At 33.4% G+C, this 11,521-nt stretch overlaps 1 protein-coding gene across 3 annotated transcripts; it reads left to right on the forward strand.

Annotated features, from left to right (window-relative positions):
* Positions 1–1,160: 1,160 nt before the first annotated feature.
* On the forward strand, positions 1,161–6,040 carry LOC116145900. Of its 3 annotated transcripts, none has more exons than XM_031431334.1 (9): positions 1,161–1,450; positions 1,728–1,886; positions 1,966–2,173; positions 2,279–2,773; positions 3,856–4,008; positions 4,100–4,180; positions 4,291–4,332; positions 4,424–4,857; positions 5,212–6,040. In XM_031431334.1, the coding sequence occupies exons 4-9, from the start codon at positions 2,560–2,562 to the stop codon at positions 5,818–5,820; spliced, it is 1,533 nt and encodes a 510-aa protein (XP_031287194.1). In that variant the 5' UTR covers positions 1,161–1,450; positions 1,728–1,886; positions 1,966–2,173; positions 2,279–2,559; the 3' UTR covers positions 5,821–6,040. The 3 variants fall into 3 exon arrangements, with proteins under 3 accessions (XP_031287194.1, XP_031287196.1, XP_031287195.1); XM_031431336.1 differs by having other exon boundaries at positions 5,224–6,040; XM_031431335.1 differs by having other exon boundaries at positions 1,735–1,886.
* Positions 6,041–11,521: the final 5,481 nt, after the last annotated feature.

Here is an 11,521-nt window from a genome sequence, read left to right on the forward strand (position 1 = left end):
GAATCGCTACCTGCAAGTGGATCTGTCCTTTATGACGATGAAGGAGCAACATAACATGGATATTCTTCAATGGTGGAACCAACATGAAAGTCGATTCCCATTGTAGCCCAAATGACACATGACATTTTATCTGTGCCGGTTTCTACAATTGCATTCGAGTCAACATTTTCAACAAGTAGTCGGATTGTTGAAGATAGAAGATGTTCTTTAATCGATGAGATGATTGAAGTGATAACATGTTTACGAGATTGGACTCATATAGAAAGAAGACTACAACAGCACCTTGCAGATCCCGAACTACTTGAACTCTTTAGGAATACAGATTTGAATGATGTGACGATGAAGATGAATAATTTAATTAAAAAATTTATTTAATTATTTATTTGTGAAGTGTGAATATGTGAAATGTGAATATTACATTTATGTTAAAAATTAAAAATAACTATTAATTTATTTGTTAATTTATTATTTTTTTAAATTAATTAAATTTTTAAAAACTTACTAATATACCCTTGAAAAATACTAAAAACCTCCTATAAAATTTTATTTCGCCCTAAAATATAAAAAAGATCAGGAAACAAAAAATTATCTAGGCCTATAAGATCAATCCTAAAGATCGATTTGGGTCCTAATATTACTCATGGGCCTGGGACGATCCCAAACCCATAATGGGATCAGTCCCAAACGGACCGCTTGGGACTGGTCCTTGACCGGGTCTAGTTTTACTCTTCTAACTTTTGACTAGCTTTATTTGGTTTGTCCATCACTTTTCCTGTTTGTCAAAAAGCTTATGTCATTCAAACTTGATTAATTTTCTTTCAATTTATTAACATTTTCTCTTTCTAAGAAATGTCAAAAAGCTTATTGTCCAATGTCCATTACTTTTCCCGTTTGTCAAAAATGCATTTTGAAATTAAGGTTGTCGCTGTTTGAAGTTGAACCTACTGCAGCCGCATCGTTTGACTGAATTTGCCGCATTTTACTATAGCAATACTGTAGCATGTTGGAGAATAGTTAGTTACTGTTACTCAGTTTAGTTAATTAACTCTTTAGTTTGTTAACTCAGCTCCAGTTAATTAACTGGTCAGTAGAGTTTAAAGACTTTAGTTAAATACACAGATGTGAGTCTTTTTTAGTAAGCTGAATATTTGACAGTTGAATGAAATGAAATTGCAGTCTTCTTCTCTGTTTCTTGAATCATATCACTTCCTCCTTGAGTCTTGAATCTTATATTTTGATTGTCAACGTATTTGTCCTTTTGATAAAAGCGGAAGAAGTTGATAAGCAGTAATGGATCCACAAAGAAACCACAGATTTGGAAGAAAAAAAAGAGTGACGCAATCTTCCAACTCCGGAGTCAAAATCACTGAGACAATGCAAGTTGATTCCGATAAAGAAACGACGAAATTGGAATGCGAAAAGAATGCTCATGAATCTGGGACAGGGAAAGGTAAGTAAAAGATGCAGATCATATTAAGTGACATGTTGCATAGTATTCATCAGATCTTTCAATAACTAATATTATATGTTGATAGATACATAGATACATCGTACTTCTACCTCATACATATTATCATGTGTACATAATATATTTGAAATTAATAGTGAACGGAAATAGTCGCAAGAGTGATGAATCAGTGTTGAAAGGGAAAGGTAAGTTAATAACTATGTAGATAATACTTTTACCTCAAAAAATTTCTCATGTGTGCATATTTTTGAATTAATAGTGAACAGAAAGAGTAAAGAAGGCGATCCTGTTCAACCATCCAGTAACCCAGTTAGCAGAAAGGGAACCAAAACCACTCAAATGGAGCAAGCTGATCCCGATGAAGAAACAAAAAAGTTGGAAAGTCAAAAGAGTGATGAATCAATTCTGAAAGAGGAAGGTAAGTTAAAAGACTTTATAGATAGTACTTCTATACCTCACATTTCTTCTTCTCACGTGTGCATAATTTGAATTAACAGTTGATGGAATGAGTACAAAAGGTGATCATGTTCAACCATCCAGTTATTCAGTTAGTGAAAAGGGAGATGAAATCACCCGAATAAAGCAAGCCTATACCGATGAAATAACAGCTAAAATGTATGAGAGTCAAACTTATGAATCATCAGGGGTAGATAGTACTTATAATAAATTTGAAAAGTCAAAAGAGTGATGAATCAGTATTGGAAGGTATGTGACTCGGATAAAAATTGAAATTGAAATTTCGAGCCTTTCATAATAAATTTTAAAGTCCTTTACATACATTTTGACATCTATATTATTTGGAATTGACAGAGAACAAAACGACCGGGGTGATAACAGATATTAATGCTCGGTTCAGGCCATTAATCAAGGCTGTACAAGAGCGTAATTGGATACTTTTACAAGATTTGGTAGATATCACTCCTGGGGCTTTGACTGCAACTGTTTCAGAATACGGGGATACCATTTTTCACATAATTAATATATCAGGTGCCCCAACTTGGCTTATAAAGAAGCTTGCATTCAAGATCAGTGTAGAAGAACTTCAAAATTTGAGAGGAAAGATTGGCGGATCCGTTATATTCCATGCTGTTATGTATGGCAATAGAAAGGCTGTAAAAGCTTATGTCTTTAGGCACACAGAATTTCCAAACATAAGGAACGAATATGGTTATCTTCCAATTCATACAGCAGCAGAATGTGGCTACAAGGGAATAATTCAATATCTTCTGTCAAAAACAACAGCACGTTTGGATGACAATAAAGGTGTTGAACTTATTAGAGATCTGATCAATTCCGATCTCTATGGTAAGTGCAAAAGTAATTTTCTTGTTTGCAATATGGTTAGATAATGTAATTATCACATTATTATTATTATTATTATTAAGAAAACATCGATAATACGGATAAAACTTTTATTAAAAAAACAAAGAAAAGAATGAAATGATAAGGGAATATGTCATTAGTCTTACCTCACAAAAAAATAAAATTATGATTATTACTTGATATGGATTTTTATTTTAGTCAATTTAATTTGTGATTAATAATCAACATGTAATATAATCAAAGAATATATCCTGACCATACAGGTATAAATTTTTTTTTTTTTTTTTTTGTAGACTTTGATAATCGTCTATATGTATAATGAAAGATGTCATTGGCTTAGGCTTATTGTGTAACAAACATGTTAAATTCCTTATCAAAAAAAGTAATAATTTTTACCAAAAACCAATGTTAATTTGATCTATGTAGTACATCACATAATTAAATATAAAATCTCAAAATCTGTATAGAAGAGATTATATTATTTATATAAATGTCTTACCCAAAAAAAAAGGGAGTTATTGGACATGCTAGAATACAACATAATTACCAAATTAAAGTAAAATCAATTGATTTAAATAGTTTTATACTTGGAATTTTATTGATTGAAAATGGATGAATGGTTATTTTGTATATTTTGAAACAATATCATAATGGTCAATATTTGCAAAAGAGAATTAAGGAGAGTATAATTGATTTCTCCGTACCATTACTCAATTTTTTTTTTTTTTTTTTTTGTCTTTTTTAAAACTTATGTCCCTTTAAAAAGATGTATCCTCATTTTGATTTTCTCTCTAAAATAAATCAAAACTTCTTAAGGTAAATTGAGATAAGGAGAAGATCGAACTTCATGTGGATTCAATTAGTACCTTATAATTAATATCCGTTTCATATCCTCTTGCATTACACATGGTCAACTTGTATTTATGAGTTAGCATGCATAGAGCATCCCTCGAGCACTCAAAGGCTCCTGAAGGGCCTCGTTAATTTACCATTCTTCAAATCTGGAATTTGTATCCTTCTACACCAAATCTGGAATTTGTATCCTTCAAGGTTACCGTTCACAGGTATAGCGTTAGATATATGGAAGCGATATCCAAAGTTAGCTCTTGAAAAGAATTCAGACAGAAAAAGTATATTAACAATATTGGCTGGTAAGCCTCCGGCTTTTGAAGGTGCGAGGAGTCGGCTGGGGTTTTGGAGACGCTTGATCTATGATTGTTAGTAACAATTTATTCTCATGCCTTATAGACTCTAACAAACCCATCTCTTGTATTCACATGCTCTTGTTGTTGTTGCCTGTCTCTGCAGGGATTCCTCTGCAAGAGGAATATGTTCCTCACAATGAAAGTAACAATGGACCTATTCCTGGAATGATCTATGCTTCATTTGGTTTGTACACCTCCTATCTATCTATCTATATGCTAAAGAAGTAGTCTTCTGAAATTGATTATCCTACAAACCAAAACAATTTATAATACTACTTATTTGTTATAACACAGGTGCTTTGCGCCAAATGATCTGGCATGTCCTCATGCTGTTAGGTAATTGGCATTGACCAATTCTCTTAATTAAATGAAGTATCTTGAAGGAATTCTTTATCTTGTTTCATTGACTTGAGTTGTTCAACTGCAGTCCCAGGCATCAAAAACATTCGCGACACGAAGTTGACACATATACAAGCCTTTAAAATTGTTAGAATCTTGTGTCATGGTAATGAAGTTACGTGGAATCGTAGAGAGGCCTTTGAAACTTTCTGGTCGCCATTTCTTGAAGCTGCAAAACATGGGATTGGCGAGATTGTCAATGAAATTTTGAATGCTTATTTCCATGCTTATACGTACCGCTACAAAGATAATGGTCACGGTCTACTTCATATGGCAATTTTACATCGCCAAGAAGAGATTTTTAAAATTGTAAAAGAAAGGAATGTGTATCTACCAAGCTGGAAAGCGATCAACAAAGGTGGAAAAACTGATAACATTCTGCATTTGGCTGGACAGTCGACAGCTTCAAGTCAGGTCTCTGGTGCAGTATTCCAAATGCAGAGAGAAGTACAATGGTTCAAGGTGAATATATAATCCTGCAAAAAAAAAAAAAAAAAAAATTATACAACTTATTTATCATCTTAACTATTACTTCAAACGATTATTTTATTGGAATCTTATTCTTGCCGCTAGATGCCTTGATCTTACATCAAACTTCGGTACTTTCATTTCTCATATAGGATTATAAATTTATAATTTCATGTGGAACAGATTTCGAAATCTGGCCTATATATGATTTTTATTTTAATTCGAAAGTTTCCTTTATTTTTTCTGGCCTCGTAATAATTTTTTTATTAACATTTAGTTCTTCTATAATATTAGAGATTTTTGTTTGACAATCAAATTTATAACTGCTCATGCTTACGCTAGCTGAAGTTTTATCTTCAGGCCTTGGAAAGCTATGTCCATCCATCCCTTCAAGAGCAACAAAACGAGAATAATAAAACTCCTAGAGAAGTCTTTACCGAAGCACACAAAGAATTGGTTAAACAAGGTGAAAAATGGATGAAGAGAAACGCTACATTAGAGAGTGTTGTGGCCGCACTGATAATAATAGCAACTTTTGGAGCAATTATCAACTTACATCGCAACAACAATGATTGGATACTCAATTTCTTGCATGGCACAACTTTCATAGTCTTTATCACATCAGATGTGCTTGCATTCTTTTTTTCTGCGGTTTCACTGGTGATGTTCTTGTCAATCCACACTTCATGTTACTCAGAAAATGACTTTTTGGTGTCATTGCCAACGAAGTTAATCATCGGCCTCATCACGCTATTCATTTCTGTTGCAAGCCTGATGGTAGCATTTGGTGCATCCATTTACACATTTGTTTCTCATTCATGGATTTGGACTGTCATTCCGATTTCGGTATTCGGATGCCCCCTAGTGATCTTATTTGCCAGGTTCCAATTTCCTTTCTTGGTTGAAATTTTCAATTCCACTTATAGACCAAACATTCTCATAACCCGAAATAAATAATTCAGGATGTCACTCTGGCAATAGCAGCCACTGAAGTTCTTCCTTTAGTGAATAAACTTGTATGAGGTGTTAATTTCATCTCCTATAGTGTGGCAGAGTCATTTACTTTTCTACTAAACAGTGTGAGGTGATTATTTCAAGGTTGAGGCACGTCTTATTATTTTTATTCCCTTGTAAGCAGTTTTATGTATTCATCATTCTACTATTTAATATAATAGTGCCTTAGGTCTCCAGTCTCCCAATGTTTGCTTAAAATAATAATAATAAATGTTCTTTTAATATTTGGGTTTAAAGAGGGCCTGATTCATCGGCTTATGGCCCAAAGGTGTCGGCCAGACCGCAGCCCACTTACAGGAATAAACTGGTTAATTTATTATGACAACAAAACCCATTTGGTCTAAATTATAGCGACGAATGATAATTTTACAAACTAATTATCTACAAATATAAATAACTATAATTTGTTAATACTTTAAAAAAATTTCTCTCATTTACAAAGAAGGAGAAATTCCAAATAAAAATAGAAGTTACTAATTGCATTAAATAATGGTAATTTATTTAATAACGAATTGCAACCCAAAATTAAGTCTTATCCTTAATTAATAATTGTTCTAAGTAAATGCCATCTTGCAATGAACAAGTCAATTAATTTATAAACTAACTTAATGGATCTCCTATAAAAAATTTAGGATCACATTTTGAAAGCAGAAAAGAAAATTAAGAAGCTTATAAAATAGGGCTTAATTAAGTTACCCTCTTTAACTATATAGTCTCATACAACAATTTCAATACCATATTTAGAGTTGTCTATGCACTTATTTAGAACTTGAGTATAATATATTTTATCAGTATAAGTTTATGGGTAATTCTTGAAATTATCATATATTGAGGGCTTTTTTTTTTTTTTTTTTTAAAGTCTCACTTTAAGAAATCATTATACAGTTAATCATACTTACAGTTAAATGGATTGAATTATCATATTTAGACATCATATTCAATATTAAATAGAAATTCTCGATATACTCAATTACCATATGAATATCCATTACATGGAATATGTCAAACACTCCTCTAGTGTATTGAGTGTGTCAAGCATTCTTTCTAGTATATTATTTTATCATAAATTTTGATATGCTCTACTTACTGATTACCATACAACAAATTTACTTATCAATTCAGTATTTTATGTTTCAGTGCATCAAATTTATCTAAATATAATAAGAAAAATATCAAGATATATTATTTTTCAAAAAATCAATCTCAATACGATACTAAACATTACCAATACGACATAAAAAAAAAAAAAAAATGGAGATGAAAATGACACTGTCATGATTAAATCACGCAAAGTTTGGAAGATATTCTTTGCTTCAGGAATTTTCTAAGTTACAAAGCAAGCACCTCTGTCTTATAACTCATTCATATGTACTTTTCTTTATTACTTTTTAGAGAAATACTATACGCACTCATGAATTTTACTAACCGCTTTATTATCTTTGTAAAATTATATATAATACTCATATTATACATATGATACTTGTATTATGTGTTATATTTTCAAAGGATAATAAGATGGTGAATAAACATATCATTACCCATTACTTTTTATTAGACTCACAGAGGTATACAAATAATCATATAAAGAATGGTATAAAAAGTCAAATTCATTCTTTGAAATATATGATTACCTTTTTTTCTCTCTTTTTTTTCCTTTTTTTTTCAACGTTTGATTTAGCTTTTTATATGCGTCACTAGTATTACTCTTCTAATATATATCCACCTCCATCCTGACTCGGCACCAGAAAACCCTCAACTCATCACTGTCATTTATCTGAATCAAAATCAACCCATCATCTTACCATGGATGAAGAGTATGATGTCATAGTTTGGGCACTGGCCTCAAAGAATGCATCCTCAGTGGCCTCCTCTCCGTTGATGGTCTCAAGGTCAATTTTTCACTTCTGGGTCATTTTTTTTTGTCCAGATTTCATCTGGGTGGTGATTGCTTCTTTGATCTTTATTGGTTTTTCTATCTGGGTTTGATTTTGATTTCAAATTTGTATCTGGGTTTGTTTTGTTTTGCTTCTGATCCGATGGATCTGTCTGTGTTGTTTGATCTGATTGATTGATTCATTTGGGGGATTTGTTAGTTTGGTTTGTGATAAAGATCTATGTGGGACTTGCTTTTAAACTAATCATCAGTTGAAAAACTAAGTAGATGATTAAGATTTTCGTTCTGGATAATTTCATGGATTGTTGGTTAGCTGATAATTTCCGAGGGATAAAGCCATGATTTCCTTTCGATTTCGAAGATTGTAGAGTTTTGCGGTGTCTCAAGTTTTGAACTTGAGTTTTGTCGATGAGGTTGTGGGATTTTGTGGCAGATGATATTTTTCTGTTAGGTGGGACAGTTAGAATTGATCGTATGCTTTTTTGTTGGCTGTTGATTTTAAAGTTTAAAAGATTAGTTAAGGTTGTCAGATACTGGATTCAAAATACAGTCAATTGATTACCTTGGCCGCATTTCTGTCTTATGAGGGGATGGTGGATAGTGAGGCGTTAAAAGTGATGAAGTTGCACTAGAAAGTATATCAGCTAGAAGGGGTGTCAAGATGCACTTAAGTGATTGGTTTTTGTTAAAATTTTTGGTAACTTCTATTGGATTAGATTTTGTCTGGGCTGTGTTGTATGTTGTGCACTTGTAAGAGTTGTGTGTGGTAGTTTATAATTTATATCTCTCTCGCTTCTTGCTTTGCGTAAAAGCTTGCATTTCATGCATTGTCTTTAGTTCGTCGTTTTGATGTTCTTTTCAATGTCTTGTTATTCAAGCCCTGCACATGGATAGGAATGACTATAATGGAGGAGAATCAACATCACTCAATCTCAATCAGGTTCCACCTTTGTGAACTTTCATTCCTAGACTTTTCAATCTATTTGCATTTTTTGTTATGCTTCAAATGGTTTTGATTTCAGTATTGAAGGGGAAAGGTAAGTTAAAACTATATAGACAGTACTTCTACATCATATTTTTTTCTCATGTGTACATAATTTGGAATTAATGGTTATTACGGTGCAAAGGTACGTGCATGTACTGCATGTGCTGCGTCAGTTATAACATGCATAGGTTACAAAGTGCAACTTGTATTAACTACTCACCTCACCACTTACGTTGGCAAACCGATCAGTTACAACTGTTACTATCAACTTGATTCTGCAACTTGATTCTGCAACTTGACTCTGCAACTTGATTCTGTTACAACTGGATTCTTGTCACGGCCGTTGATTCCCTGCAACTTGATGGATTTTTGTTACAGCCGTTGCCGAACTAACTCTGCAACTTGATTCTATTATTCTTTGTTAGGATAGACTGAAAATGAGCTAGGCTTATTTTACTCATTCAACTCATGCAGGTCGTGCTCATGCAGTTCGTTTAAGTAAAGCTCATGCAGTTTGTTTTAAGTAAAAACAGGGTCTGTTTTACTTAGCTGACTTACCGTGTAAACTTTGACTTTTACTTTGTTCACTGTTCACCCTATATAAGTGAACTCATGTAAAATATCTTAGTAAGAAAAGAGTAAAGTTTTAGCTCACACGTTTTACACTCTACTTTGATTTTTCTGCTAAGTTTTTTTTTTTTTTTGTAATTCTACTTTCGCAACTTGGTATCAGAGCCACTGACTAATGTCGGAAATGGCTGATTCCTCTTCAAATCCATCCTCTCTTGATAAATCAAACAAGAATTCAAGCTCTAAGGAGATCTTCGACACAATCAATTTCACTAATCATTCATCAGTTGCTTCATCTATGCTTCCTGTGATTTCACCAAAACTAACGCGCGATAACCACCGATTATGGAAATCGCAAATTCTTTTTACCGTAGGAGCTCATGATCTCGAAGAACACCTAACGGGACTAATTTCATGTCTAGCTCCGTTCATTAGAGTTCAACTAGACAACTCAAATTTAGAGGTAACAACAAAACATAACTCAGAGTTTACTCTTTGGAAGAAAACAGATAAACTGTTAATGAGCTGGTTATTGTCTTCAATTTCAGAGGCAATGTTCTCTGTAATATCGAAATGTCAAACTGCCAATGATATCTGGCTTAATCTAGAAAAGGAGTTTTTAACTGAGTCTAGAGTAAAAACACTACATGTTAGAAGTCTTTTGCAAAATACAAAGAAAGAAAGTATAAGTATGCATGACTATTTTCTAAAGATGAAAGGATATGCTGAAATTTTGTCTGCCAGTGGTGTTGTTATTTCTGACGATGAACTGATAAACTACATATTAGACGGACTTGATTCTGAATATGATGCAGCAGTAGTAAATGTTACCACTAGGCTTGAATCCAGAGTTGATCCTATAACAGTTCAAGAAACACATATTGTTTTGTAGAAGTTTGAATTACGGTTGGAAAAGGCAAATAGTGCAATGAATTCTATGGTACATGCTGAATTTCATAGTAGCTCAGCAAATATTGCTAATTTGTCTACTGATAATGATGCAAAAAAATTACTGTCTGGACAGACTTCATCCCAACTTCAGGGTAGTGTTACTCAATATAACAACCAATCCTCACCTATATCACAGTCTCCAAGTCTTAGTTTATCCTATTTTCCAAATACACAGAGCTCACCTATATACACACCCCAACAAACTCAGTTTTTCACACCACATTTTTCTGGAAACTATACCGGTGGCAGAGGCAAAGGTCGTGCAGGAGGTAGAAATAGAATCATATGCCAAGTGTGTGGGAAAATAGGTCACTTGGCTTTAAACTGTTACCATCGCTTCGATGTGAATTTTACTGGGCACAACTCCCTAATTAGGAGCAACTTTAATCCTAGAGTATTTTCAAGGCCACCTGACCCTAACTATGGAAGACATTATACTTCTTTTCCTTCTCAACACTACTCACAGAGTGTTAATACAGTCCCCTCAATGCAGCTTCAAAATAATTTCCAGTCACCGTCTCCCTCAGCTGTTGGCATTCTTCAGGTTGTTTGGACACTAATTCTGGTACTTCACAAATGCATAATCAAGCCTTCATGGCTCAGTCACAGAATCATAGTCAACCTCCTGCAGCAATCAATTACATTGCTACTCCATCCTCAGTCCAAGACACTGCTTGGTACATGGATTCTGGTGCAATAGACCATGTTACCTCTGATTTTTCCCAACTGACTTCAAGTTCCAGCTACATAGGCAATAAGCAGCTTCAGGTGGGAAATGGTTACACATATTGGTTCTGCAATTTTATCTTGTGTTAATAAAGTGTTGCATCTTAAGAATGTATTATTTGTTCCTCATATCACCAAAAATTTACTTAGTGTTTCTAAATTAACTAGAGATAATGATGTCTTTATTGAGTTTTTCATTGATCATTGTATGGTAAAGGACAAGTCTTCCCAAGCCATTCTTCTCCAAGGAACACTTAAGTCTGGCCTGTATCAGCTTCAGAGTTCAACCTACTCTACTCCTAAGTCTACTACAGTCTTGGTTTCATCCTTCAATTCCATGCCAAGTCACTGTATTGCTTCATTTCCTTGTTATTCCAATAAGGATCCTAGTAATCCTATGAATAAACAACCTGAGTTGTCTTCAGTTCACAATGAATGTACTTCATCCTGTACTCCTATTAAGAGTCAGTTTTATAATGCATGTAATAGTGTTGTTGAACCTAGCAATGTAACCTCTA

Source organism: Pistacia vera, unplaced genomic scaffold (genome assembly GCF_008641045.1).
Source record: "Pistacia vera cultivar Batoury unplaced genomic scaffold, PisVer_v2 Contig469, whole genome shotgun sequence".
Lineage (NCBI taxonomy): Eukaryota > Viridiplantae > Streptophyta > Magnoliopsida > Sapindales > Anacardiaceae > Pistacia > Pistacia vera.